This window comes from Oryzias latipes, chromosome 5, assembly GCF_053564925.1.
Source record: "Oryzias latipes strain Hd-rR chromosome 5, Olatipes_Hd-rR_3.1".
Taxonomy (NCBI): domain Eukaryota; kingdom Metazoa; phylum Chordata; class Actinopteri; order Beloniformes; family Adrianichthyidae; genus Oryzias; species Oryzias latipes.
Genome location: NC_136241.1, coordinates 36,240,997 through 36,268,089, shown reverse-complemented (window position 1 = coordinate 36,268,089; position 27,093 = coordinate 36,240,997). Strand labels below are relative to the sequence as shown.

The 27,093-nt window shown below is 48.0% G+C and overlaps 2 protein-coding genes across 9 annotated transcripts in view; one reads left to right on the top strand and one right to left on the bottom strand.

Annotated features, from left to right (window-relative positions):
• Positions 1 to 77: 77 nt before the first annotated feature.
• st3gal8 (ST3 beta-galactoside alpha-2,3-sialyltransferase 8) lies at positions 78 to 26,675 on the top strand. 4 transcript variants are annotated; one of them, XM_078946694.1, is made up of 9 exons: positions 78 to 253; positions 16,144 to 16,451; positions 16,793 to 16,934; positions 17,073 to 17,211; positions 21,113 to 21,306; positions 21,376 to 21,555; positions 25,210 to 25,255; positions 25,374 to 25,493; positions 25,559 to 26,675. In XM_078946694.1, exons 1-9 carry the CDS (start codon positions 102 to 104, stop codon positions 25,724 to 25,726), a joined length of 1,449 nt encoding a protein of 482 aa, XP_078802820.1. In that variant the 5' UTR covers positions 78 to 101; the 3' UTR covers positions 25,727 to 26,675.
• The window catches only part of unm_sa1614 (un-named sa1614), a 51,965-nt gene continuing 49,895 nt past the window's right edge, over positions 25,024 to 27,093 (bottom strand). For all 5 annotated transcript variants that reach the window (XM_078947871.1, XM_078947868.1, XM_078947869.1 and 2 more), the window contains one exon: positions 25,024 to 26,976. In XM_078947871.1, coding sequence (XP_078803997.1) covers positions 26,902 to 26,976 — 75 coding nt within the window. In that variant the 3' untranslated portion in view covers positions 25,024 to 26,901. The remainder of the gene's footprint in view (positions 26,977 to 27,093) is intronic.

Genomic DNA, 27,093 nt, shown 5'->3' with positions numbered 1-27,093 from the left:
GACTAACTCCCTCCTAAAGTTCAGACCCCCCAGGTTGACCTTTGCCCCCACTTCCGGGGGCCGTGCAGTCTTCCCCCCCGCAGACAGACGCATGAGCAGACATGACAGGAAGCAGGTCTCGAGAAACGGCAGCAGAAAGGGAAAAGGAGCTCTGTGGCCACGCCCCTCGTGGGCGGAGCCTGTGTCTGGCGCCTAGCGGCCTGAGTGGGTGGAAGTCCAGCGGAGACTCCGGCCGCGTCCGCCGCCGCTCCCGGTAAGAGCCCCGCTACAGACCGCTCGGACCGCGCTCCGGTTCCGGTTCCTGCGCGCGGGAACGTGTCCGCATACCGGAGGAGACTCCGCCAACTACTTGGTGAACTTCCTGCGGGGGGGCGGGGGGGGGGGGGGGGGGGCTTTCTTCTGCGCTCCGTGTGTCTGGAGGGAGGGGGGCTGATAAGAAGTCCGGGGGGGCAGACGCCCCAGAGTCTCGTGACTCCAGCCCGTTAAACGCTGGGAGGGGGTGTCAAGTCTGCAGAAAGTTGGGTTCGGTTCGGTTCTAACTCCACGTCCAACTGAGGCCGAACCGCGGTTTCCATGACGGAGACGTTCCCGCGGGTCTGTACAGAGCGCGTGCACGAGACAAGAAAGATGCTGGAGGGGGTGACTTGAAAGTTTCAGCTGGGGGGGGGCAGAGGGGGTTCTTGTTCTCTGGACTGGAACGGGCAGGAGAACCCATGTCTGGCTCTGAGGTTCTGATGGGAACTGGATCCCGAACAGATCCAGAGGTCAGGTTCTGATCATGTCCGCTGTGGAGGCGGTTTCCCCTCTCAAAGGTTCTGGAGGCCGGATGAGCCGCTGCTCTTCTTCCTTTGTCTCATCCTCATCAGTTACTGAAGGTCTGGATCCGGAACCGAACCTTTGGGTTTCTGTGGAGGAACCTCTGTCGTCCATCATCTGCCACTGCACCTCCTTTGGGTTCATTGTTCTGAAGGTTCTGTAGGAGTCCTGCTCAGGATCACGAGTCCGCTTTGACGCCAGAGACTGAAACCTGGAAACCGGGTCTAGAACTCTGAACATAATTATAGCTGCAGCCCAGTCTGTGTTTAGCAGACACAATTATAGAGGCTGGCTGTGTGTTTGTGTGTGTGAGTCTGGGTGTGTGTGCATGTGTGTGTGAGTCTGGGTGTGCATTAGGGTTGGGCGATGTCCCTTAAATTGGCCGTTGACGATGTTTGCTGTCAACCATCGGGATGGACGATGACATCGTCGGGGGGGGGGGGGGGTGTATTTTTACATTTTTCGTTCTTATAACTGCTATTCGTTTTTTTGCTTTTTTCATTTTATTTCCCAACTGATGACTAATCCGCGATGATCCAGTATAAACTGAGGGAAGTGACTTTAACAAAAAAAATAACAAACAAAATAGAAAAGAAGTAGTCCGCTAGTAGAAGAACCGGGTCTAAAAGTGTGTGTCTGAGCACAGCTCGGATCGTCAGCACACACAGCGGTTTGAGCTTCAAAGCAGAAATGTCGCTCAGTCCTTAGAAAACATTCAAACAATCACGCGGATTTGTGTTTCCAGTCGTGTCCCGATTAAATAAAGGCTGATGTTATTCCCACGTTTACGTGCAGCCAGCAAGCAGCACCACCCAAAGCTAATGTTGTTAGCCCGTGTTAGCATACTGCTAATCCTGGCTTCGTTCAGAAAAAGCACTGACCACAAATTCAAATGATGAGCGAACAGGTGTTTCATAATAACCGTAACATTATTAAAAGCACGTTTAGAAGATCATCTCGTATATTACCGAGCTGACATGTCAATGTATATAGCCGCTCGGCGCTGTTTAACATTGTTTTGTATTGAATTGTTACATTCAATAAAGTTTGGAAAAAAAAAGCCGCTCGGCGGAGTTTATATCCTTCCGTTTTTCAAACCCTACTGCGCATGTGCGAATGATTTATTCCGACGGAAAGTGTGACCTTAGTGAACGTTTTTATAATCTGAAAACTTTTTTCTGGGCCCATGTACACGGTTGGATTCTAATCCAACCATTGATCCCATCAAGATATTTTGTACATGTAACCGCGGCTTATGGTGTCGACGCGCAACGTGGCGGGGGCGTGGCATCACGATGGTGTCTCTCCATCGGGATGTCAGTCACCCATCACGATGGACGATGATATCGTCCATCGGCACAACCCTAGTGTGCATGTGTGTGTGAGTCTGGGTGTGTGTGCATGTGTGTGTGAGTCTGGGTGTGTGTGTGTGTGTGAGTCTGTGTGTGTGTGCATGTGTGTGTGATCTAATTTTTATTTCAAAATCATAGATCTATAAAAGCCGCCCCCGTGTGGTTTCTCCTCCAACCTCAGGTCCTCATCCAGAGTCCTGGGACCCTGAGGGTCCAGCAGTTTCTGACAGTGGAGGACTAAATAGTTGGTTCCCCTCAGTTAAAGTCCTCAATGTTCACTGAAATGACTTGAAACATTCAAAAGTAACAATTAATTAAAACTTATTGAAAATTAAATCATCCAAATCAGCCATTACTTTAGAGTTGTTGATTAACAGAATTATTTTAAAAATCAAACTAATAAAATAGGGCTGGACATAAAAGACTGAACTAATTGTCCAGGGGGTCATGATGGACTCAGGTTTGTCCTTTGATTGACATCACAGCTGTTTTCAAACCCAGAATCAGTCAGTCTGCCTATTTAAAGGGAGACAAATAGTGAAAATAGGCCAAAATACCTGTGGACAGGTGCAGAAGGCTCATTGACAAATACAGAAACTGTTTCATTGCAGTGATTGCCTCAAAAGGTTGGGCAACAAAATATGAAGTTATGGTGACCGTCACTTTAGTCCAGCCCTATTTCATTAGTTTGTTTTTTTAAATAATTCTGTTAATCAACAACTCTAAAGTAATGGCTGATTTTGATGATTTAATTTTCAATACATTTTAATTAATTGTTACTTTTGAACGTTTCAAGTCATGTCAGTGAACATTGATGACTTTAACTGAGGGGAACCAACTATTCTGTCCACCACTGCATGTGGTGGTTTGGACTATAGATATACAGTTCAGACCAAAAGTTTGGACACACCTTCTCATTCAAAGAGTTTTCTTTATCTTCACCACTATGAAAATTATAGATTCACACTGAAGGCATCAAAACTATGAATTAACACATGTTTATTTTTTATTTATTTGAATTAGGATAGTGCATATTAAACAATGTTTCAGCAGCTGCTTTAACATAAATATGCCAGAGTTAGCACAGGAGCTAAATTTCATCCGTTGTGGAATTATATACATAACAAAAAAGTGTGAAAAAACTGCAAATCTGTCATGTTGTAGGTTCTTCATAGTAGCCACCTTTAGCTTTGATTCCTGCTTTCACACTCTTGTCATTCTCCTGATGAGCTTCTAGAGGTCCTCACCTGAAATGGTCTTCCAACAGTCTTGAAGGAGTTCCCAGAATGCTTAGCGCTTGTTGGCCCTTTTGCCTTCACTCTGCGGTCCAGCTCACCCCAAACCATCTGGATTGGGTTCAGGTGACTGTGGAGGCCAGGTCATCTGGTCATCACTCTCCTTCTTGGTCAAACAGCCCTTCCACAGCCTGGAGGTGTGTTTGGGGTCATTGTCCTGATGAAAAAGAAATGATGGTCCAACTAAACCCAAACTGGATGGAATAGCATGCCTATGATGCTAGATGCTGTGGTAGCCATGCTGGTTCAGTCTGCCTTCAATTTGGAATAAATCCCCAACAGTGTCACCAGCAAAGCCCCCCCACACCATCACACCTCCTCCTCCATGCTTCACGGTGGGAACCAGGCATGTAGAGTCCATCCCTTTACCTTTTCTGCGTGGCACAGAGACACGGTGGTTGGAACCATAAATCTCCATTTGGACTCATCAGACCAAAGCCCAGATTTCCATGGTCTGATGTCCATTCCTTGTGTTCTTTAGTCCAAACAAGTCTCTTCTGCTTGTTGCCTTTCTTTAGCAGTGGTTTCCTAGCAGATATTCTAGCATGAAGGCCTGATTGACACAGTCTCCTTTGAACAGTTGTAGAGATGTGTCTGCTGCTAGAACTCTGTGTTCCATTGACCTGCTCTCTAATCTGAGCTGCTGTTAAGCTGCCATTTCTGAGGCTGCTGACTCGATGAACTCATCCTCTGCAGCAGAGGAGACTCTTGGTCTTCCTTTCCTGGGGGGGGTCTGCATGTGAGCCAGTTTCTTTGTAGAGCTTGATGGTTTTTGGGACTGCACTTGGGGACACTTTCAAAGTTTTCCCAATTTTTGGGACTGACTGACCTTCATTTCTTAAGGTAATGATGTCCACTCGTTTTTCTGTAGTTAGCTGCTTTTTTCTTGCCATAATCCAAATTCTAACAGTCTATTCAGTGGGACTATCAGCTGTTTATCCACCTGACTTCTGCACAACACAACTGATGGTCCCAACCCCATTTATAAGGCAAGAAATCCCACTTATTAAACCTGACAGGACACACCTGTGAGGTGAAAAACATTTCAGGTGACTGTCTGGAAGCTCATCAAGAGAATGACAAGAGTGTGAAAGCAGTAATCAAAGCTAAAGGTGGCTACTATGAAGAACCTACAATATGACAGATTTTCAGTTTCACTATTTTGTTGTGTATATAATTCCACATGTGTTAATTCATAGTTTTGATGCCTTCAGTGTGAATCTATAATTTTCATAGTGGTGAAGATAAAGAAAACTCTTTGAATGAGAAGGTGTGTCCAACCCTTTGGTACCTACAGGCCCTTAAAAGAATCAACTCTGCAAAACGTAACATTGACAGAGAAATAAATGGACCCAGTGAGGAAACAGAAGATCAGGCTGATCCAACCAAAAACAAACTCAGAAGACTGAAGACGGGACTGAACACAAGACCTGGGGCCTCATTTCTAAAACTTTGCGTAGCATTTGCGTCAGAAGTGGCGCACGGATGAAACATAGGACGTGCGTACGCACAGAAATATTCGTATTTCTAAAACCGTGCGCACGCACATCCTACGCATCTTTCCCTTAATAAATCACAACCAATTCTAAATGCAGCTTTTGCGGCTTCATGACACGCCCATAGTTGCCCATAAATAGTCCGTGAAACGCCCACAAATGAATATTCATTGATTGGGAAACCATGGCAACACAGAGAGGAAATCAAAAAAACGTAACTTCACTCAATGTGAAGTAGAAGTTATCGTTGGTGAGGTGGAAAAGAGGAGAAAAATGTTGTTTGGAGGGCACAGTGTGGGCATTACTAATGCCAAAAAGGCACGTGAGTGGCAGACGGCGGCAGACGCTGTTAATGCTGCAGCCTCACAACCTCGGACCGTGGTTAAATAAAAAAGAAATGGTCGGACATCAAAGTCGAGGCAAAAAAACGTCTGGCGCTGCATCGCCAGAGTGTGTCTGCCACGGGGGGGGCACCGGAGCTGACCCCTCTTGATGACAGACAAGCGGCAAGAATTGGGGAATCCCTATTAAGTGGAGTGGTGACTGAGGCGCAGGGGGACGCCGACGCGCCAGATGCACCGGGTGACACCCCCCCAAAAGCCCACAGAGGTCCAACAGGACGGCTGGAGGAAGTCGGAACCGGCTCATCAGCCACTCATCCTCGTTTGCCAGCAAGTCTTCTTGCTGTCTAAAGATGCGTTCACTCCGAATTCTTCCATTTGCCACATCTTCTAAGAGCGCCAGATCAGCCATTGTGCGTCATTACGCATTGTGATGGGGCATTTTATTTCCCTCCATTTAATTACATCTGACAAGCTACAGATGTCGGTAATAATCCACGTGGAAATGGGAAATTGATCAGCAAATGTAATTTCTTGTTGCTTTCTGAATGGTTGAGACATACGCCATACATTGTTTTATCAAAAATAAAACAAACTAAAGGCATATGCATGAATACCATAATTCTGTAGCTTATGAAGAAATATTTTAATATGAAAACAACTTTCTCCAGTGGAGAATTAATATGTCCGTCCGTCCGTCCGCACGCCCGCACCTATATCTGCTCCGCCAGACGGACACATTAACGAGAATATCAGTTTTGTACATTATTTCGTTCTGTTAACTATATTATTTATGAGGATGAATTGCACAACATGCCAATATTGCAGAACATATTTCACTTTTCTTTTTGCAAATAAGTGTTCATTTGAATTTCTGTTTTAATTTTCGTTTGATTTTTTTATTTGTTTCACTGCTGATCGATCAAACGGGTGTTGGTGTAGCTGTTAATTGTAAGACTTGCTTTGTGAAGTCTTCATGTTATTTCTGAGAGGCAGTATTGTCATTTTCACTTTCACGTGTTTCTTCCATCTGCCGACGGTGTCGCCGTTTCTCATTTCACCCGTTTTTGTGCGTACGCCTGGGTCAGAGCGTGAAGGACCGCACATTTTCCCCTCAAGTTTGCTTTTTATAAATCTCAACTATTGCGTAAAGAGTGGCGTACGCCTTCTTTTGTGCGTACGCAACCTTTAGAAATGAGGCCCCTGGACCTTGTATTGGAAGGGTAGGAACATTTGTGACTGGACCCAGAGGAGCTGCTGGAGAACAGGTGTGAAGCAACAGATGGATGGATCTCTTGGTTTTACGCATGCAGAGAGTTTTGCAGAGGAACTTTCAGGATGAAATTAGGATTTTTGATTCAAGTGGAACAAGTAGATTAAGTCAACTGTGTGCCCTAACCCTTCAACACAGTGACAGGAAATGACAGGCTATTTGAAATACCCAAACTCTTCAACCATTACGTAGGTGACGTAAACTGAGACTCAAACTGCTTTTCTCCGCTTCAGAATCCGTTGGAATGACTGCATTTGCGTAAACGGTTGAAGAGCTACGGTAACTGAAAGGACATCAGCGCTGGAGCTACAGCTCTGGTGTTGAAGAGATACAACTTCAAGATCAATTAAATTCAATTTTATTTGTATAGCCCAAAATCACAACAACAGTCGTCTCGATGGGCTTCGAAGTAAAACATGAAATCAAAAGGATCAGGAATACAAAGAGTTCATTAGAAAAATACTAAAATGAACTAACAAACTGACTAAGCTATACTGGCATCCCTGCCCTTAGACCCCCCTTCGCGGTAAGGAAAAACTCCCAAAAAAACCGAATTCCGGAAAAAACGAAGAAACCTCAGGGGTGCCCACATGAAGGAGGGATCTTCCCCCAGGACGGACAGGCGATTTACCAGAACTCTTAGAGAAGAATTAACTTATCTAAATCTACAACTACATATATAAAAGTCCAGCAGACGAGCTTCATCCAGCCGTGGTTATCGGGACAGTCAAAGGCGCGAGTCGAGCCAGAGGCAGGATCCACAGCCAGGTGTAGGAGCAGGAGCAAAGGCGAGGTAAACGGTCAGGAACAGGAGCACGGATGAAACAACTGGAGTCTGGAAGCACTCACACTCCCCAGGAGGGGAGAGGAAAAGAGGGACAATACATGAATCACTGCACCAAACAGAGGCATGGAGAACTAAATGATGAATTATGATCAAGAATAGAGAAGAGAGGAAGGGTAGAAGTAAAAAAGGAAAGAGGACAGAACCCCAGTGTACCATAGTTACCCCAGCTTCAACTTCTAGCAGCCTTTTAAAAGAAATAGTTATTATTAAGTTTAATTTAAACAAATTAACATTAAGTTAAATAATCTCTGAATACTAACTAGTCTGACAATAAGCCTGTCCAAAGAGGAATGTTTTCAGTGTAACTTTGAATGTAGAAACTGAGTCGGCCTCTCTTCCATGAGCTGGGAGTTTATTCCATAAAACAGGGGCTTGGTGGCTAAACGCTCTACCTCCAACCGTACTTTGACTAATTCTGGGAACCACAAGCAGTCCTGCATTTAGTGAGTGAAGTGTTCTCATTGGATGGTAAGGGACTATGAGGTCCTTAATATAGGACGGGGCCAGTCCATGTAAGGCCTTCTAGGTTAACAGGAGGATCTTGAACTTGATTCTAGGATCAACTGGGATCCAGTGAAGTGAAACTAACACAGGAGTGATATGATCTCTTCTGCTAGTTCCAGCTAACAATCTAGCTGCTGCGTTCTGAACAAGCTGGAGACTTCTTAAGGAACTCTTAGGACACGCTGCTAACAAGGAGTTACAGTAATCCAGCCTGGACGTAACAAATGCATGGATGAGTTTTTCAGCATCACTCTTAGAAAGTATATTTCTGATCTTAGCAATATTCCGCAGGTGAAAAAAGGCAGTTCTACATGCCTGAGATATGTGAGCCTTAAATGATAAATCCTGGTCAAATAAAACCCCAAGGTTTCTAACTGTGGAATTGGGGGCTATACTTATGCCATCCAGGGAGACTATCTGAGCAGACAGAGCATCTCTGAGGTTTTTAGGACCTAGTATAATGACCTCAGTTTTTTCTGGGTTCAAGAGGAGGTAATTAATTGTCATCCAGGTCTTGATGTCACTGATGCAGGCGTTCAGTTTCTCTATCTGGTCATTCTGGTCAGGCTTCATGGATAAATACAACTGCGTATCGTCGGCATAACAATGAAAATTAATGCTGTGTTTCCTGATTATGTTTCCTAGGGGTAGCATATAAAGCGTAAACAGGATCGGTCCCAAGACTGAGCCCTGTGGGACTCCATAGTTGATGCTAGGATCCAAACTGGGCTTTTTCAGAAGAGGTTTAACAACTGCATATTTAAAAGACTGTGGCACGTAACCCGTTTCCAGAGAGGTATTTATCATTGTTAATATGGGATCATTAATTAGGGGAAAAGTTTCTTTAAAAAGTCTAGTGGGAATTGGGTCTAACAGACACGTTGAGGATTTGGAGGACGTAATAATTGATGTTATTTCCGCTTGATCCACAGCAGTGAAGCAGTCTAATGTTACAGAGGTTTCTATGGATGCCTCCATTTCTACCGCTTCAGCCTGTTCTGGGCTGATAGTAGGAATAACTTGATTTAACTTATGTCTAATATTTGAGATTTTACTATCGAAAAATGTAAGAAAATCATCAGAGCTGAGAGAAACAGGAACATGTGGTTCTACTGAGCTCTGACTGCGAGTTAATCTAGCAATAGTACTAAAAAGAAATCTTGGATTGTTTCCATTCTCTGATATTAAGGTTGAATAGTACTGGCTTCTAGCTCTACGCAGAGCTTTTTTATAATTTAAAAGGCTATGTTTCCAGGTATTCAGAGACTGCTCTGAACCGGAGCGGCGCCATTCTCTTTCCAACTTACGGGTTTCTTGTTTAAGAGAACGAGTTTCAGCGTTAAACCACGGTGCTACTCGGTTTTGTCTGACGAACTTAGGTTTCAAGGGGGCAACAACATGGAGTGTACTCCTGAGGGCTTGTAAAGCATCATTAACAAAGTGGTCATTTATATTAGGACTGATAATATGGGAGCTGGTCTCAGAGTATTTTCTCAGAATATCACTAAGTACTGGCTGAACTGTGTGTTTAAACTCAGACACAGAACGGTCAGTTAAGGTTCTTCTAAGCTGTTTCTTATTCACTGGGACAGAAGGATGTTCCAGTGTAAACTGGAAGGTAATCAGAAAGTGATCAGAAATGATGGGGTTAAGAGGAAGGACACTCAGCTGGCTGATCTCTATCCCATGGGTTAGAACAAGGTCCAGGGTGTGCTTATGACAGTGAGTGGGTTCATTCACACTTTGGGTGAAACCAACATCATCTAATAAAGCTGCAAAAGCCTTTCCTAGGCAGTCACTGGGGTCATCAACATGAATATTAAAATCCCCTAATATTATAGTTTGATCAGAATCTAAGACAATAGTCGATAGGAAGTCGGAAAACTCAGTTAAAAATTCTGAATATGGGCCGGGGGGGCGATAAATAATTATGAGTAAAACAGGTTTTGGAGTTTTCCTGTTTGGGTGACTTAAAGACAATATGATGCTTTCAAATGAATTATAAGCATTTTTAACTTTAGGGCTGAGAAGTAAGCTAGACTGTGATATTACTGCCAAACCACCTCCTTTACCTGAAATCCTGGATTTCTGATAGTTAGCATAAGTGGGGGGGGTTGCTTCATTCAATCTAACATAGTCATCCTGTTGGAGCCAAGTTTCTAAGGCTAAAAGACTGAGGTTGTTATCAATGATTAACTCATTGACTAAGAGGGACTTGGAGGAAATGGATCGAATGTTTAATAAACCGCATTTAATGACATAATTCTGCTTGTGAGAACTGCTGTCTGTCACTTTAAGGTTTCTATGACGCGCTCCTTTCATTTGTCTTTCAGCACATAAGCTAAAGCTAGGACCTGCTTGACTTTCCCTGCATGGGTTTTGCACCGGCACTAACCCTAAGGGAGGCTCAGAGGAGCGTTTTACACTGCTGCTCTGCGCCCGGGTCTCGTCTCTGGATTGTCAGGTTAACAGACTAAGGCTAGCAGAAATGTTTCTAGAAAGAAGAGCGGCACCGTCCAGAGTAGGATGGACGCCGTCTCTCCGCATGAGACCGGGCTTCCCCCAAAACGCGCTCCAGTTATCCACAAAACCAACGCCGTTTTCTGGGCACCATCTAGAAAGCCAGCGGTTAAATGATGAAAAGCGGCTGTACATTTCATCACTGACTAAGTTCGGCAGGGGACCAGAGAAAATTACAGTGTCGGACATCGTCTTAGCCAGTTTACACACCGAAGCTACGTTTAACTTAACCACCTCTGACTGTCTCCGTCGGGCATCATTACCGCCTGCGTGAATCACGACTCGACGGAACCTGGACTTACTCTGAGCTAACATCCTAAGGTTCCCCTCGATGTCACCAACTCTGGCCCCCGGATAACACCTGACTGTAGCCGCTGGGAGCTCCACGTTTCTAACTTCAGAAGAGCCTATAACCAGAGTTGAGTGTTCAGCGGGTGTGTCGCCGAGGGGGGAGAACCTATTACTAACGTGGAGTCTCGGGTGCTCTAAGTTTTTGCGTTTAGCACTATGTTTCCTCCCAACCGGTACAAACCCCTGACTGTCTCCCGGCTGTTGGGAGGGCGCTGGGGTGCTAGCTAAGTTAGCCCTGGTAGCGCGGCCCGCGCTACGAGTAACGACCTGGCTAGCCGGCTTAGCTTCCACTGTGCGGAGCCGCGCTTCTAACTGCTCCAGCCTGGCCTCCAAGTCTAACACAAGACTACACTTAACACAACTACCGCTATTTTCACTAAAGGAGGCAGGATCATCACTAAACATATGGCACATGGGGCAGGAGAGAGGAGGAGAGGCGGAAGGAGTGGTGGCCATGCCAGGTTTTAAGCTAAGGCTAGCGGTGTTTAGGTAAAGAGAATTGGTTTATTTAGCAAAATGAGAAAAGTGAACAGCAAGCGGTTTAACAGTGGTGAATTCGCTAATAAAAGGTACTAGATGTGAATATTAACCCAGATAACCCTTAGAGTAAGCAATAGTAGTAAGGCTAATGGCAAACAAGAGGACAGCAGTCACACACGACTAACACTGGGAATAGCTCACCCGGAAATGACGTCACAGGAAACCGTCAAGATACCCCCCCCCCCCCCCCCCCCCCCCACACACACACACACACACACGTGTCAAAGCAGTGAAAACCTTTTTTAAGAACAACAAACCACATCGTTAGTTTGGTTCATTTAGTTGAGCTGGCGCCAGCGGTCGGTGGCGGAGCCGCCATCAGGGCGTGAATGGGACTGTAAAACCCTTTGGGCCTTCAAGAAAGGTAGAAAGAGCTACAGAGTATACGCCATTTACCTCATATGTACATTGTTGTTTTGGAGGGATCTTTCTGTTTAACCTTTGCAGTGAGTAATCATCAATGCCTACAGCCGATTCCAGCAGAATGTTCACCCCTCCCCGTGGAGCTGGACGGTAGCTGAGAGCACTGACCTTTCAGGAATGTGCGATAAGCGTCCCAGAATGCAGTTTTCCTCCCACCAAACCTCAGTCCAGCTGAGGAGGAGTGAAACCTGCATTAGAAATGACTTCATTTATTTGAAATGTTTTAAACCTACAAGTCCTGAACTTACTTTACATTTAGATAAACAAAGTATACAATAAATGAAGGGAGAGTATTCTCCTATATGTAACAAATGTAAAGCTTTTGACCTTTATCGGTTATTAAAAGACATTCAGATTATCTTTGTTTTGGATGTGCAAAAAACTCGCATTTCTTTGAGTTAAAATATTGACTTTGTGTTTTCACGTGTTCATTTGCAGAGCACATCTTTCAACGTTTTTGGGATCAGCTGTTCTGACTTGTGGGCGTGGCCGAGGTTCTCCTCACAGCACAGCCTTTAAATACTCCAGCAGGCAATTGGGAAGGCGCCATCTACCTCAGTTTTCTAGGGAAAAACAATGGATTCATTTCAACGTTTACTTCCAATAAGAGTCTGCAGGTTGTTGTGCGTTTATGTTGACCTCAATTGTGTATTTTTCTTTTTACTCAAGGACCAGGGGCCTCATTTCTAAAGGTTGCGTACGCACAAAAGAAGGCGTAGGCCACTCTCTACGCAATAGTTGAGATTTATAAAAAGCAAACTTGAGGGGAAAATGTGCGGTCCTTCCAGCTCTGACCCAGGCGTACGCACAAAAACGGGTGAAAGGAGAAACGGCGACACCGTCGGCAGATGGAAGAAACACGTGAAAGTGAAAATGACAATACTGCCTCTCAGAAATAACATGAAGACTTCACAAAGCAAGTCTGACAATTAACAGCTACACCAACACCCGTTTGATCAATCAGCAGTGAAACAAATAAAAAAATCAAACGAAAATTACAACAGAAATTCAAATGAACACTTATTTGCAGAAAGAAAAGTGAAATATGTTCTGCAATATTGGCATGTTGTGCAATTCATCCTCATAAATAATATAGTTAACAGAACGAAATAATGTACACAACTGATATTCTCGTCAATGTGTCCGTCTGGAGGAGCAGCTATAGATAGATAGATAGATAGATAGATAGATAGATAGATAGATAGATGGACAGATAGATAGATGGACAGATAGATAGATGGACAGATAGATAGATAGATAGAGAGAGATGTACTAATTGTCCACTAGGGAAAGTTGTTTTCATAGTAAAACATTTCTTCATAAGCTACAGAATTATGGTATTCATGCATATGCCTTTAGTTTGTTTTATTTTTGATAAAACAATGTATGGCGTATGTCTCAACCATTCAGAAAGCAACAAGAAATTACATTTGCTGATCAATTTCCCATTTCCACGTGGATTATTACCGACATCTGTAGCTTGTCAGATGTAATTAAATGGAGGGAAATAAAATGCCCCATCACAATGCGTAATGACGCACAATGGCTGATCTGGCGCTCTTAGAGGATGTGGCAAATGGAAGAATTCGGAGTGAACGCATCTTTAGACAGCGAAGCCGCAAAAGCTGCGCTACATTTAGAATTGATTGGGATTTATTAAGGGAAAAGTCCGTAGGATAGGTTTAATAAATCCAAATATTTCTGTGCGTACGCACGTCCTATGTTTCATCCGTACACCACTTCTGACGCAAATCCTACGCAAAGTTTTAGAAATGAGGCCCCTGCTTTCTATCTACAAATCAAAGCCCCGCCCCTAGCCTGGACTGACGCTGTCTGCACGCTCAGATCTTCCTTTTCCGTCTCAGTGCCCCCCCCATGCCCTCTGGTAACAACACATCTTTCTCACTCTTTCAGACTCAGGCTTTCCTGCTTTTATAGTTTGGGATTTGGTCTGACTTATGTTCCTTTGATGGTCTGTCTCATCAACAGTCACGGGTGCAGAGTTTGGTCTTCTTTGTCTGTAGATTCAACCTCCCAGTCCTTTGATTGAAACAGTGGTGATCTGTGGGCGGAGCCAACTCAATATCGTTCTTCACTTAATCTTTTTCTGCAGCATTGAGCAAACTAAAGATTTAAGGCGGGAAAATGAGGTTCTGATGTGTTTTTGTCCTGTTTCCACAGAGTTCAATTCAATTCAATTCAATTTTATTTGTATAGCCCAAAATCACAACAACAGTCGTCTCGATGGGCTTCGAAGTAAAACATGAACTCAAAAGGATCACGAATACAAAGAGTTCAATAGAAAAATACTAAAATGAACTAACAAACTGACTAAGCTATACTGGCATCCCTGCCCTTAGACCCCCCTTCGCGGTAAGGAAAAACTCCCAAAAAAAACGGATTCCGGAAAAAACGAAGAAACCTCAGGGGTGTCCACATGAAGGAGGGATCCTCCCCCAGGACGGACAGGCGATTTACCAGAACTCTTAGAGAAGAATTAACTTATCTAAATCTACAACTACATATATAAAAGTCCAGCAGACGAGCTTCATCCAGCTGTGGTTGTGGGGACAGTCAAAGGCGCGAGTCGAGCCGGAGACAGGATCCACAGCCAGGTGTAGGAGCAGGAGCAAAGGCGAGTTCCCTAAACTCATTAGTTGATGCTTGTGAATGTCAATTTTCAGAGAATGAAGAGAAATTCAACAAAAATTCTTATTTTAAGAAGAAAAGTCCAGCAGAAGGAATGAAAGAGATGGTAGGGGAGCAACAGAGGAGTAGTGAGGAAGAGGAGGAAGATGAGACCGAGCAGCATGAATGACTGAAGAGAATGAGGAAGACAAAGATGAGACGGCATCTGATGAGGGACAGTCAGCATCATCGGTCAGAGAAACAAGGCAGAACTCAGCATGAGGGGCTCCACCTGTTCCTGGACCAACAGGTGACCCTGATAATAAATCTGTTTATGTTTATTAGCCTGAATAGAAAAGTCTACAGATATGATTAATAATGACCATGGAAGGGTATTATTATCTTTATTTCAGAACAACTCATTTCCTTGTTGTCCATTATAGAAATCTCCCAGTCAAGAGCCGAACACCCCAAGAAATCAAAAATATATCAGTAGACATTTAACTTTCTGTTGGTTTTCTAAAGGCTGTTTTATACCTTTAGTAGAATCAATTTTAAAAACATAGCTCATGGTTTTTTTTTGTGCCGCTCCAAGATTTAAAGTGGCCCCCCACCAGCCACCCCCATGAAAACTTTCTGGAGGCTTCACTGCTGGGCGGGTCGCATTGAGTCCTTTGGACCCGCTTTGAGCTTAGATGTTAGCATAGATATCAATGACTCCAAGTCAAGCCGGGAGAAACAAAACCCCTTTAAGAACGTTCATGGAGGAAGACCTCTGTCCCGTTCTTCTCACTTACAGAATCCAGATGTTGGTGATCCTGGGAATCAGATTAGAGACCACTCCATTCTTATCTGGACCTGCTGTTCCAGTTGGGGCGTCTACTGTTTATGAACTCTAACACGGTCACCACCTGGCACACGGATAAGGAGTTATGGCTTTATGAGGCGTTTATAACTGCCAGTGACGCAGTGTCGTGAGTCTGTGTTTGATTGTCCTGGAAACGCTTCAGTGGATCTTCTCATTTCCACTCAACTACAACAATCAGGTAGTTTGTAGTTTGGTGTTCAAATGATGAACTGGCTCAGACCCCAACCCAACATGAATCTGTTCTACTTCAACAAAACTACCTTCAGAATTGTGTCTCCAGTGGAACGCCCCACTAATGTTGTAGTGTTTCTAAAGCTGGGCAGCAAAGGTTAACCTTTGACCTTCAGCTCAGATGTTTCCCTCTGAAGAACACGAGAACCCATGAAGACTGCTGGAGCTGATGAACCTCTGTAGTTCCAGATGTTTCTGGACCAAAGAGACTTTATCCTTCATGTTAGATCAGAATCAGAAGTTCTTGTGGCTGTTTTTATTAGCTCCAGGCTCTGCTGGTCTTCTGTTGCCCCCTGATGGGGTAAAAACTGATCATGTGATGGTCTTTGAGGACCCCTCTGGGTGTGTGTGGAGCCGCTGAACCGCTGTGGTGAACGTCACGCCGCCAAAGCTGTGAGTTAGGACGCTCCGTATGGAGCAGAGCTAGAAGGTCACCAGGAGACGGGATGGTCCTCAGGATCCTGAAGGTCCAGAGTCCGTGCTGGACCTGTTCCAGCTGACCAGAGGGCCTTTTGCTCAGTCAGGCCGAGCCCAGTCCTGGGGGAGCCAGTGCTCTGGCCATGGGGAGTGTCCATCAAACCGGTGTCGGAGATCCTCACGGGTGATCAGGAACGTGGGGTTCTGTTGGTTCTGAAGCATCTCCGTCTTCTGGCTGCAGGTCCGGACCACCAGCAGCAGGAGGGCTTCATGGAGGTGAAAGTGAGGGAAGAGGTCTCTGCGCTCAACGAAACATTCAGATGACAGCAGCTGGTCGCACTGGTCAGCTGACTGCAGTCCGAGGCCCCGCCCCCCGCCGCAAAGCCCGCCCTGTAGCCATGTTGCTGAGGAGGAAGCTGTGTGCCGCTGTCCTGGTCGCCGCCGTCCTCCTCCTAATGCTCGCAAGCCAGAGCATCCACAGACGGCACTTCCTGCCCATGCTGATGGCCCCGCCCATCACCCAGGCTCCGCCCATCAGCACGAACTTTGGTAAGAATCAAACTGGTGATGAAAAAACTGACATCAGAACCTCCTTCAGAGAGATGTTCTCCTTTGATAGACAGTTGAGTGGAACACACCTTTAAACTGGTGATCGACATGTTCTCCATGTTCTCCATGTCTTTGTTCTTCATGTTCTCCATGTTCTCCATGTCTTTGTTCTTCATGTTCTCCATGTTCTCCATGTCTTTGTTCTCCATGTTCTCCATGTTCTCCATGTCTTTGTTCTCCATGTTCTCCATGTTCTTTACATCTGTGGCTCTGTACTACAAGTTTCTAAAGATCAGCTGTGGTTCAGAGGTCTTCACCAACATTTATGATTTTGTTTGCAGAGATCAAACCCACGGAGCCTCCCGCCATCATGAAGCTCAACCCCCCCATAAAAATTCTGGCCGAACAGGAGGAACAACAGAAGGAAAAGGAGGACAACGCCACCAAAGACCAACCTGTCCTCTATGTCCAGAACCAGCAGAGGTCAGTGACCCCTGGTCCAGCTCTGAACCCCTGAGTCCTCCTGCTCTCCTTCATCTCTTCCTCCTCGACTCCTGCCTGCCTCCTCCTGCTCTCCTATGTGTTTTACTTCATGACTCCTCCTGCTCTCCTCCTTTTCAGGCAGTGCGGTTGCTCGGGTTCCTGCGTTTCAGAGCTGGGGGGTTCCGACTGGTTCAGGAAACGTTACGACCCCAAACAGGAGCCCCTCCTCGCAGAAAACATCAGCGGCGTTGAACCTGCAGCCCTGCAGTGGTGGCTGGTGAGGCCCACAGTGAATCACCTGCTTCCATCTATGCTCCTCCTTCATGTCCTCCTCCTTCATGAACCTCCTCTTTGGTTTTTGCTGGCATCTCCACACTCAACAACCTAACTGCTCCTGCTCTGCTTCAGCCACAGAACAGTCCTCCATGTCCTAAACATCGTTCCCCTCCTCCTCTAAACCGCTGCTCCTCCCTCTGCTCCTCCAGACCTCCTCCTCTAACTGCTGCTCCTCCCTCTGCTCCTCCAGACCTCCTCCTCTAAACCGCTGCTCCTCCCTCTGCTCCTCCCTCTGCTCCTCCAGACCTCCTCCTCTAACCACTGCTCCTCCTCTAAACCACTGCTCCTCCTCTAAACCACTGCTCCTCCCTCTGCTCCTCCAGACCTCCTCCTCTAAACCGCTGCTCCTCCCTCTGCTCCTCCAGACCTCCTCCTCTAAACTGCTGCTCCTCCCTCTGCTCCTCCAGACCTCCTCCTCTAAACCGCTGCTCCTCCTCTGAACCACTGCTCCTCCCTCTGCTCCTCCAGACCTCCTCCTCTAAACCGCTGCTCCTCCCTCTGCTCCTCCAGACCTCCTCCTCTAAACCACTGCTCCTCCCTCTGCTCCTCCAGACCTCCTCCTCTAAACCGCTGCTCCTCCCTCTGCTCCTCCAGACCTCCTCCTCTAAACTGCTGCTCCTCCCTCTGCTCCTCCAGACCTCCTCCTCTAAACCGCTGCTCCTCCTCTAAACGACTGCTCCTCCCTCTGCTCCTCCAGACCTCCTCCTCTAAACTGCTGCTCCTCCCTCTGCTCCTCCAGACCTCCTCCTCTAAACGACTGCTCCTCCCTCTGCTCCTCCAGACCTCCTCCTCTAACCGCTGCTCCTCCTCTAAACCGCTGCTCCTCCTCTAAACCGCTGCTCCTCCCTCTGCTCCTCCAGACCTCCTCCTCTAAACGACTGCTCCTCCCTCTGCTCCTCCAGACCTCCTCCTCTAAACCACTGCTCCTCCCTCTGCTCCTCCAGACCTCCTCCTCTAACCACTGCTCCTCCTCTAAACCGCTGCTCCTCCTCTAAACCACTGCTCCTCCCTCTGCTCCTCCAGACCTCCTCCTCTAAACCGCTGCTCCTCCCTCTGCTCCTCCAGACCTCCTCCTCTAAACCGCTGCTCCTCCCTCTGCTCCTCCAGACCTCCTCCTCTAAACCACTGCTCCTCCCTCTGCTCCTCCAGACCTCCTCCTCTAACCGCTGCTCCTCCTCTAAACCGCTGCTCCTCCTCTAAACCACTGCTCCTCCCTCTGCTCCTCCAGACCTCCTCCTCTAAACCGCTGCTCCTCCCTCTGCTCCTCCAGACCTCCTCCTCTAAACCGCTGCTCCTCCTCTAAACCGCTGCTCCTCCCTCTGCTCCTCCAGACCTCCTCCTCTAAACCACTGCTCCTCCCTCTGCTCCTCCAGACCTCCTCCTCTAAACCACTGCTCCTCCCTCTGCTCCTCCAGACCTCCTCCTCTAACCGCTGCTCCTCCTCTAAACCGCTGCTCCTCCTCTAAACCGCTGCTCCTCCTCTAAACCACTGCTCCTCCCTCTGCTCCTCCAGACTTCCTCCTCTGAACCGCTGCTCCTCCTCTAAACCGCTGCTCCTCCTCTAAACCGCTGCTCCTCCCTCTGCTCCTCCAGACCTCCTCCTCTAAACCGCTGCTCCTCCCTCTGCTCCTCCAGACCTCCTCCTCTAAACCGCTGCTCCTCCCTCTGCTCCTCCAGACCTCCTCCTCTAAACCACTGCTCCTCCCTCTGCTCCTCCAGACCTCCTCCTCTAACCGCTGCTCCTCCTCTAAACCGCTGCTCCTCCTCTAAACCACTGCTCCTCCCTCTGCTCCTCCAGACCTCCTCCTCTAAACCGCTGCTCCTCCCTCTGCTCCTCCAGACCTCCTCCTCTAAACCGCTGCTCCTCCCTCTGCTCCTCCAGACCTCCTCCTCTAAACCGCTGCTCCTCCCTCTGCTCCTCCAGACCTCCCCCTCTAAACCGCTGCTCCTCCCTCTGCTCCTCCAGACCTCCTCCTCCAACCGCTGCTCCTCCTCTAAACCGCTGCTCCTCCTCTAACCGCTGCTCCTCCTCGAAACCGCTGCTCCTCCTCTAAACCACTGCTCCTCCCTCTGCTCCTCCAGACCTCCTCCTCTAACCGCTGCTCCTCCTCTAAACCGCTGCTCCTCCTCTAAACCGCTGCTCCTCCCTCTGCTCCTCCAGACCTCCTCCTCTAAACCGCTGCTCCTCCCTCTGCTCCTCCAGACCTCCTCCTCTAAACCGCTGCTCCTCCCTCTGCTCCTCCAGACCTCCTCCTCTAAACCGCTGCTCCTCCCTCTGCTCCTCCAGACCTCCTCCTCTAACCGCTGCTCCTCCTCTAAACCGCTGCTCCTCCTCTAAACCGCTGCTCCTCCTCTAAACCACTGCTCCTCCCTCTGCTCCTCCAGACCTCCTCCTCTAAACCGCTGCTCCTCCCTCTGCTCCTCCAGACCTCCTCCTCTAAACCGCTGCTCCTCCCTCTGCTCCTCCAGACCTCCCCCTCTAAACCGCTGCTCCTCCCTCTGCTCCTCCAGACCTCCTCCTCCAACCGCTGCTCCTCCTCTAAACCGCTGCTCCTCCTCTAACCGCTGCTCCTCCTCGAAACCGCTGCTCCTCCTCTAAACCACTGCTCCTCCCTCTGCTCCTCCAGACCTCCTCCTCTAACCGCTGCTCCTCCTCTAAACCGCTGCTCCTCCTCTAAACCGCTGCTCCTCCCTCTGCTCCTCCAGACCTCCTCCTCTAAACCGCTGCTCCTCCCTCTGCTCCTCCAGACCTCCTCCTCTAAACCGCTGCTCCTCCCTCTGCTCCTCCAGACCTCCTCCTCTAAACCGCTGCTCCTCCCTCTGCTCCTCCAGACCTCCTCCTCTAAACCACTGCTCCTCCCTCTAGTCCTCCAGACCTCCTCCTCTAACCGCTGCTCCTCCTCTAAACCGCTGCTCCTCCTCGAAACCGCTGCTCCTCCTCTAAACCACTGCTCCTCCCTCTGCTCCTCCAGACCTCCTCCTCTAACCGCTGCTCCTCCTCTAAACCGCTGCTCCTCCTCTAAACCGCTGCTCCTCCCTCTGCTCCTCCAGACCTCCACAGGTGGTTCTCTGGACCACCGGCCTTTTCACTCTTTGTCTTCTCCTTCCTCACTGATCTTTGCTACTTCCTGCTCCTCAGCATGCTCCTCTTCTTCTGCGCTCCTCTTCCATCAGTCGCCACATTTCATCCCAACCTGCTGCTCGTCCTTCATCTCAGTTCCTCTCACTCACCTGTACAGATACACCTGTCCCTCCTTTGTGTCCAAACATACAAGTCTTCATATGACCTTTCTTTGACCTTTCTCACCTCCTCCTTCACCTCCTGCTGCACCTCCTTGTTTTCCTGTCTTTTCTTTTTAATCTCCTGAACGTCTTCTTTTAAAATGATGAAAAAACTTGACTTTAGTGTTTTCAAATGAAGACAATTCCTGGTTGTTCTGACGAAACTCCGCCTCCTCCCCAGCTGTAGTCATTTTCCCAGCATCCTCCAGGATGGACGTGGACTCCTGGATGGAGGTTTAGGGTTCAGGGCTGAAGCAGAAAAAGAGCCCCCCCCACACACACACACACACTCTACTGCATCAGATGCATCACAGAGGAATGCGCCGCAGTGGCCACGCCCACAAGTTTGGCATCAAACCTGGATCCGTTCGGTTTCTACAGACATCTTTTGGCTCCAGGCCGAGTCCATTAACAGATTGGGAAGGGGCTGGAACGGGCCCCCATAGCTGAGGGGGGGGGGCACAGCTGGAGAAAGACCAGAACTTCTGTTTCTGATGGGGGGGGGTCTTTGGCTCCACATAAACCCGGTTCTTCCTGATTTTGCTCTGCTGTCTCTTCAGGGTCTGCAGCGGTCGGGGGGGGACGTGACTTTAGAGGACGTGATGTCACAGATGTTCCAGGTCATTTCCCCCCCCAGCCTGGACACCAAGCCCCTCCGTTCTCGCTGTCGCAGTTGTGCAGTTGTTGGCAACTCTGGGAACCTGCGTGAGTCCGGCCACGGCGAGCGGATCGATTCCCACAGCTTTGTGATCCGGTGCGTACGTCAGAACACCGCCGCAGCCGCCGTGCAGCGTTCTGACCCCCCTCCCCCTCCTGCTTTCAGGATGAACAAGGCGCTGACTCGGGGGTTTGAGAAGGATGTGGGGAATCGGACCACTCATCATTTCCTGTACCCGGAGAGCGCCGTGGACGTGGACGGCGGCGTCAGCCTCGTCCTGCTGCCCTTCAAGCTCAGAGACCTGGAGTGGCTAACCAGCGCGCTGTCCACTGGTCACATCAAAACGTAAAACGCAGCGGGTTTGAGCGCCGGCTTTGACCATTCAGAGATCGGTTGGGTTTACAGCTGACAATAAGAGGGTGGTTGTCTGGTATCCATGGAGACCAGGAGCTCCAGGCCATCAGGAGACTTTGATCAAACAGTTCTGCTCCCAAACCTTAAAGGAAGTTAAGTTATTTGAGACCTTTGGCTCCACCTGCAGGTACAGGTAACCCGCACAGGTAGCTGCTGGATAGATCCACAGGACGGCCGTGGAGCAGCGGTAGGGGGGTCGGAAGATTGAAGTTTGATTCCCGCCTTGCCCATGTGGCAAGACACTGAATCCCACATTACCTCTGGAGGAAGGGGGGCGCCAGAGTTTGGCAGCCGCCATCTGTGTGTCAGTGTGTGTGTGTGTGTGTGTTTGTGTGTCAGTGGGTGTGATTGTGTGAGTGTGTGTGTGTGTCAGTGTGTGTGTGTGTGTGTGTGTGTTTGTGTGTCAGTGTGTGTGATTGTGTGAGTGTGTGTGTGTCAGTGTGTGTGTGTGTGAGTCTTTGTGTGTCAGTGTGTGTGATTGTGAGTGTTTGTGTGTCAGTGTGTGTGTGTGTGACTGTTTGTGTGTGTGTGTGACTGTTTGTGTATGTGTGTGTGTGTGAGTGTTTGTGTGTCAGTGTGTGTGTCTGTGTTTGTAAGTGTTTGTGTGTGTGTGTGTGTGTGAGTGATTGTGTGTCAGTGTGTTTGTGTGTGAGTGTTTGTGTGTCAGTGTGTGTGATTGTGTGAGTGTGTGTGTGTCAGTGTGTGTGTGATTGTGTGTCAGTGTGTGTAATCGTGTGTCTGTGTTTGTGAGTGTATGTGTGAGTGTTTGTGTGTCAGTGTGTTTGATTGTGTGAGTGTGTGTGTGTCAGTGTGTGTGTGATTGTGTGACTGATTGTGTGTCAGTGTGTGTGATTGTGTGAGTGTTTGTGTGTCAGTGTGTGATTCTTTGTGTGTCAGTGTGTGTGATTGTGAGTGTTTGTGTGTCAGTGTGTGTGTGTGTGACTGTTTGTGTGTGTGTGTGAGTGTTTGTGTATGTGTGTGTGTGTGAGTGTTTGTGTGTCAGTGTGTGTGTCTGTGTTTGTAAGTGTGTGTGTGTGTGTGAGTGATTGTGTGTCAGTGTGTTTGTGTGTGAGTGTTTGTGTGTCAGTGTGTGTGATTGTGTGAGTGTGTGTGTGTCAGTGTGTGTGTGATTGTGTGTCAGTGTGTGTAATCGTGTGTCTGTGTTTGTGAGTGTATGTGTGAGTGTTTGTGTGTCAGTGTGTTTGATTGTGTGAGTGTTTGTGTGTCAGTGTGTGTGTGATTGTGTGACTGATTGTGTGTCAGTGTGTGTGATTGTGTGTCTGTTTTTGTGAGTGTTTGTGTGTCAGTGTGTGTGATTTGGTGAGTGTTTGTGTGTCAGTGTGTGTGATCGTGTGAGTGTCTGTGTGTCAGTGTGTGTGAGTGTTTATGTGTCAGTGTGTGATTGTGTGAGTGCTTGTGTGTGTGTAATTGTGTGTCAGTGTGTGGGATTGTGTGTCTGTGTTTGTAAGTGTTTGTGTGTCAGTGTGTGTGTGTGATTGTGTGTCGTGTCAGTGTGTGTAATTGTGTGTCTGTGTTTGTAAGTGTTTGTGTGTGTGTGATTGTGTGAGTGATTGTGTGACAGTGTGTGTGAGTGTTTGTGTGTCTGTGTGTTTGTGTGTCAATGTGTGTGATTGTGTGAGTGTTTGTGTGTCAGTTTGTGTGAGTGTTTGTGTGTGTGTGATTGTGTGTCAGTGTGTGGGATTGTGTGTCTGTGTTTGTAAGTGTTTGTGTGTCAGTGTGTGTGTGTGATTGTGTGTCAGTGTGTGTAATTGTGTGTCTGTGTTTGTGAGTGTTTGTGTGTCAGTGTGTGATTGTGTGAGTGTTTGTGTGTCAGTGTGTTTGTGTGTCAGTGTGTGATTGTGTGAGTGTTTGTGTGTCAGTGTGTGTGATTGTGTGAATGTTTGTGTGTCAGTGTGCGTGATTGTGTGAGTGTTTGTGTGTCAGTGTGTGTGTGATTGTGTCAGTGTGTGGGATAGTGTGTCTGTGTTTGTGTGTCAGTGTGTGTGTGTGTGTGATTGTGTGTCAGTGTGTGTAATTGTGTGTCTGTGTTTGTGAGTGTTTGTGTGTGTGTGAGTGTTTGTGTGTCAGTGTGTTTGTGTGTGAGTGTTTGTGTGTCGGTGTGATTGTGTGAGTGTTTGTGTGTCAGTGTGTGTGATTGTGTGAGTGTTTGTGTGTCAGTGTGTGTGAGTGTTTATGTGTCAGTGTGTGATTGTGTGAGTGTTTGTGTGTCAGTGTGTGTGATTGTGTGAGTGTTTGTGTGTCAGTGTGTGATCGTGTGACTGATTGTGTGTCAGTGTGTGTGAGTGTTTGTGTGTGTGTGATTGTGTGTCAGTGTGTGGGATTGTGTGTCTGCGTTTGTAAGTGTTTGTGTGTGTGTGTGTGATTGTGTGTCAGTGTGTGTAATTGTGTGTCTGTGTTTGTGTGTGTGTGTGATTGTGTGAGTGATTGTGTGACAGTGTGTGTGAGTGTTTGTGTGTCAGTGTGTTTGTGTGTCAGTGTGTGATTGTTTGTGTGTCAGTGTGTGTGATTGTGTGAGTGTTTGTGTGTCAGTGTGTGTGAGTGATTGTGTGTCAGTGTGTGTAATTGTGTGTCTGTGTTTGTGTGTGTGTGATTGTGTGAGTGATTGTGTGACAGTGTGTGTGAGTGTTTGTGTGTCAGTGTGTGTGATTGTGTTAGTGATTGTGTGTCAATGTGTGTGAGTGTTTGTGTGTGATTGTGTAAGTGATTGTGTGTCAGTGTGTGTGTGTGTGTACGGGTGTGATTGTGTATGTGTGTGTGAGGGTTTGTGTGTCAGTGCGTGTGATTGTGTGTGTGTGTGTGTGAGAATGTGTCAGTGTGTATGATTGTGTATGTGTGTGTGAGTGTATGTGTGTGTGTCAGTGCGTGTGAGAATGTGTCAGTGTGTATGATTGTGTATGTGTGTGTGAGTGTATGTGTGTGTGTCAGTGCGTGTGATTGTGTGTGTGTGATTGTGTAAGTGATTGTGTGTCAGTGTGTATGATTGTTTGTGTGTATATGTGTGTCAGTGTGTGTGCATGAATGTAACTGTAACTGAGTGCTTTCGGCCTTCGAGGAAGGTGGTAAAGTGCTACACATGTATACGTCACTACACCCCTCCTCCCAACCCCCGTGGGGGGGGGGGGGGGGGTAACCAGCGTTCCACTTAACCCTTGTGCTATTTTAGATGACCCCCCCCCCCCTTCCATTGAGGTGTTCTCCCTACCATGACAAAGGTGGATAAAGGTGGAAAGATTTCATGTAATCCATGGACACCAGTGAAGATCACAAATCATTGAAGAAAAAAGGTTCAGAGCACTGTCTAGTGGGTCTAGATGACCCCACTGTCTAGTGGGTGTAGATGACCCAACTCCCAATGGTAAAGTGCCTAGGATAGGGTTACAGGTTTTTCTATGGATTTTATTTGGTATCATTCCATAACAGAACCGTAGACTCGGGTCATTCGGTGACCTCTTCTTCCTCCCTGGAGGGAATCGAACCTCCGAGCTGTTCAGCGTTTGAACATCAAAGCACAGACGGGTCAGAGCAAACAGGAAATGGAAATGTGTTTCCTGTTTGTGTTTCCAGGACCTACATGAGGGTGAAGGAGCGGATCCAGGCCGACAAAGACAAGGTCAGAGCTTCATCACTCGCCTCTTTCCCTGCGGCCCATTTGGTCGCTGCGTTGGGGGCGTGGCTTCCTGTAAGCCCCCCTGCTGCTTGAATACATGAGGGCGCTGTTGTCCGTGCAGGTGCTGGTGGTGAATCCGGCCTTCTTCAAGTACGTCCATGACCGGTGGACCGAGCACCACGGCCGATACCCGTCCACCGGCATGCTGGCCATCGTCTTCGCTCTGCACGTCTGCGATCAGGTCAGCAGGGGGCGCTCTTCCTCCCACGTGTCAGAGTTTCCCGCCTAACGCGACTCCCTCTTCAGGTGTCCGTGTTCGGGTACGGCGCTGACCGGGAGGGGAACTGGCACCACTACTGGGAGAAGAACCGGCACGCCGGCGCCTTCAGGAAGACGGGGGTCCATAACGCCGACTTTGAAACCGAGATCATCCAACAGCTCGCCATAGAGGGCAAGATCACTCTGCACCGCTAACACCACCACTGCCCCGCCTCCTGAGGCCCCGCCCCCGCAGGGCCCAGCCGGGGACCGACTGCATGCTGGACTGAAGACGCAGCTTCATCAGCTGACGCCAGTGATGAAGAGGCGTCTGCTGGGACTGACCACACGGAGCCTGGCTCCGAGGGGAACAACCACGCCGTTTCTGCATTCTTTCTTTGCAGGAGACGTTCTTCTGACTTTTAAGCCAAACTTTCAGGAAATGTTTACGAGTCCCTCCAGAGAGACCAGCTTTATTCTGAAAGGTTCCGGAACCCGGAAAATGACAGGAAGCCAAACGGAGCCCCGCCCCAGCTGACGGGGGGGGGGGGCAAACATGAGAATCCCGCTGCAGGAACGTCCAGGCACCTCTGCCGTCTGTAAGAGGGATTCAAACCCGCGGTTGGAACCATGGGTGACCCAGACCGAGTCGCTGTTGGACCTTTCTGTGCAGAAGAGCGGCGCCGCAAGGAGAGATGCTGCTGGTTCGACCCGGTTTGTTTCTGCAGATTCCTGCAGAACCTTCTGCAACCGTCTCATTTTTAAAATCTGTTTTTTTATGAAAGAACCAGTTTTATTTTGAAACCAGAACCTTGTTGGGTTTCTGACCTGCGGCTGGGAGGGAAGTTCTGGTGGACTGACACGGATCCAGGAGAACTTCTCCAAAAGTGTTAGAATTTGCTGAATCCTCTCTGAGATGTTATCGTCTCCGACTGCATGAAGATCTTTAGGAAAAACGCCGTTTTTAACCTGAATGTTGAGCTTTGGTCTGCAGAATCCCAGAATCCTTTGTGCTTTGGCGCCAGCGTGGCCGTGACTTTGAGGGGAAGCTGGAGAGCAGCAGCTGGCTTTGTGCCTTTCAAAACATCACAGGAAGTGGTTCCTCCCTCTCCCTTTCAAAATAATGTTCCGTCTCCTGCTTTAAATAAAGGTTTTGGAAAAACCAGCCTCAGACTGTTCCTTCCACAGGTTTTCATTACGTTTCCATGGTAACCAGGGCATTAACTAACAGGGAGGCTGGACCCTCAGGACAGTTTCCAGGTACCAGAACAGAACCAGGAACCGAAGTTTAACGTAGTCCAGAACAGACCAGGTCTGGTCATGTGCTGGTCCAGTTTCTGCTCCCTCGGGTCTGCTTCTAGTCCGGTTCCTGGTCTGGGTCCGGGTTGGGCTCAGTCAGAGAGCAGCTGGACGAAGGAAGACGGGAACAAACCCTTCTGGTCCGGGTTCTCCTCCAAGTATCCGAGCTGCAGAGAGGAACGCCTGTTAGAGAACTTTACGGAACATCTGAGCTCTGTTGGTCCAATAAGAACGGCTCCTTCTTCCAGTAATGCAGCATCCACCAATCAGAGAAGAGGAGACAC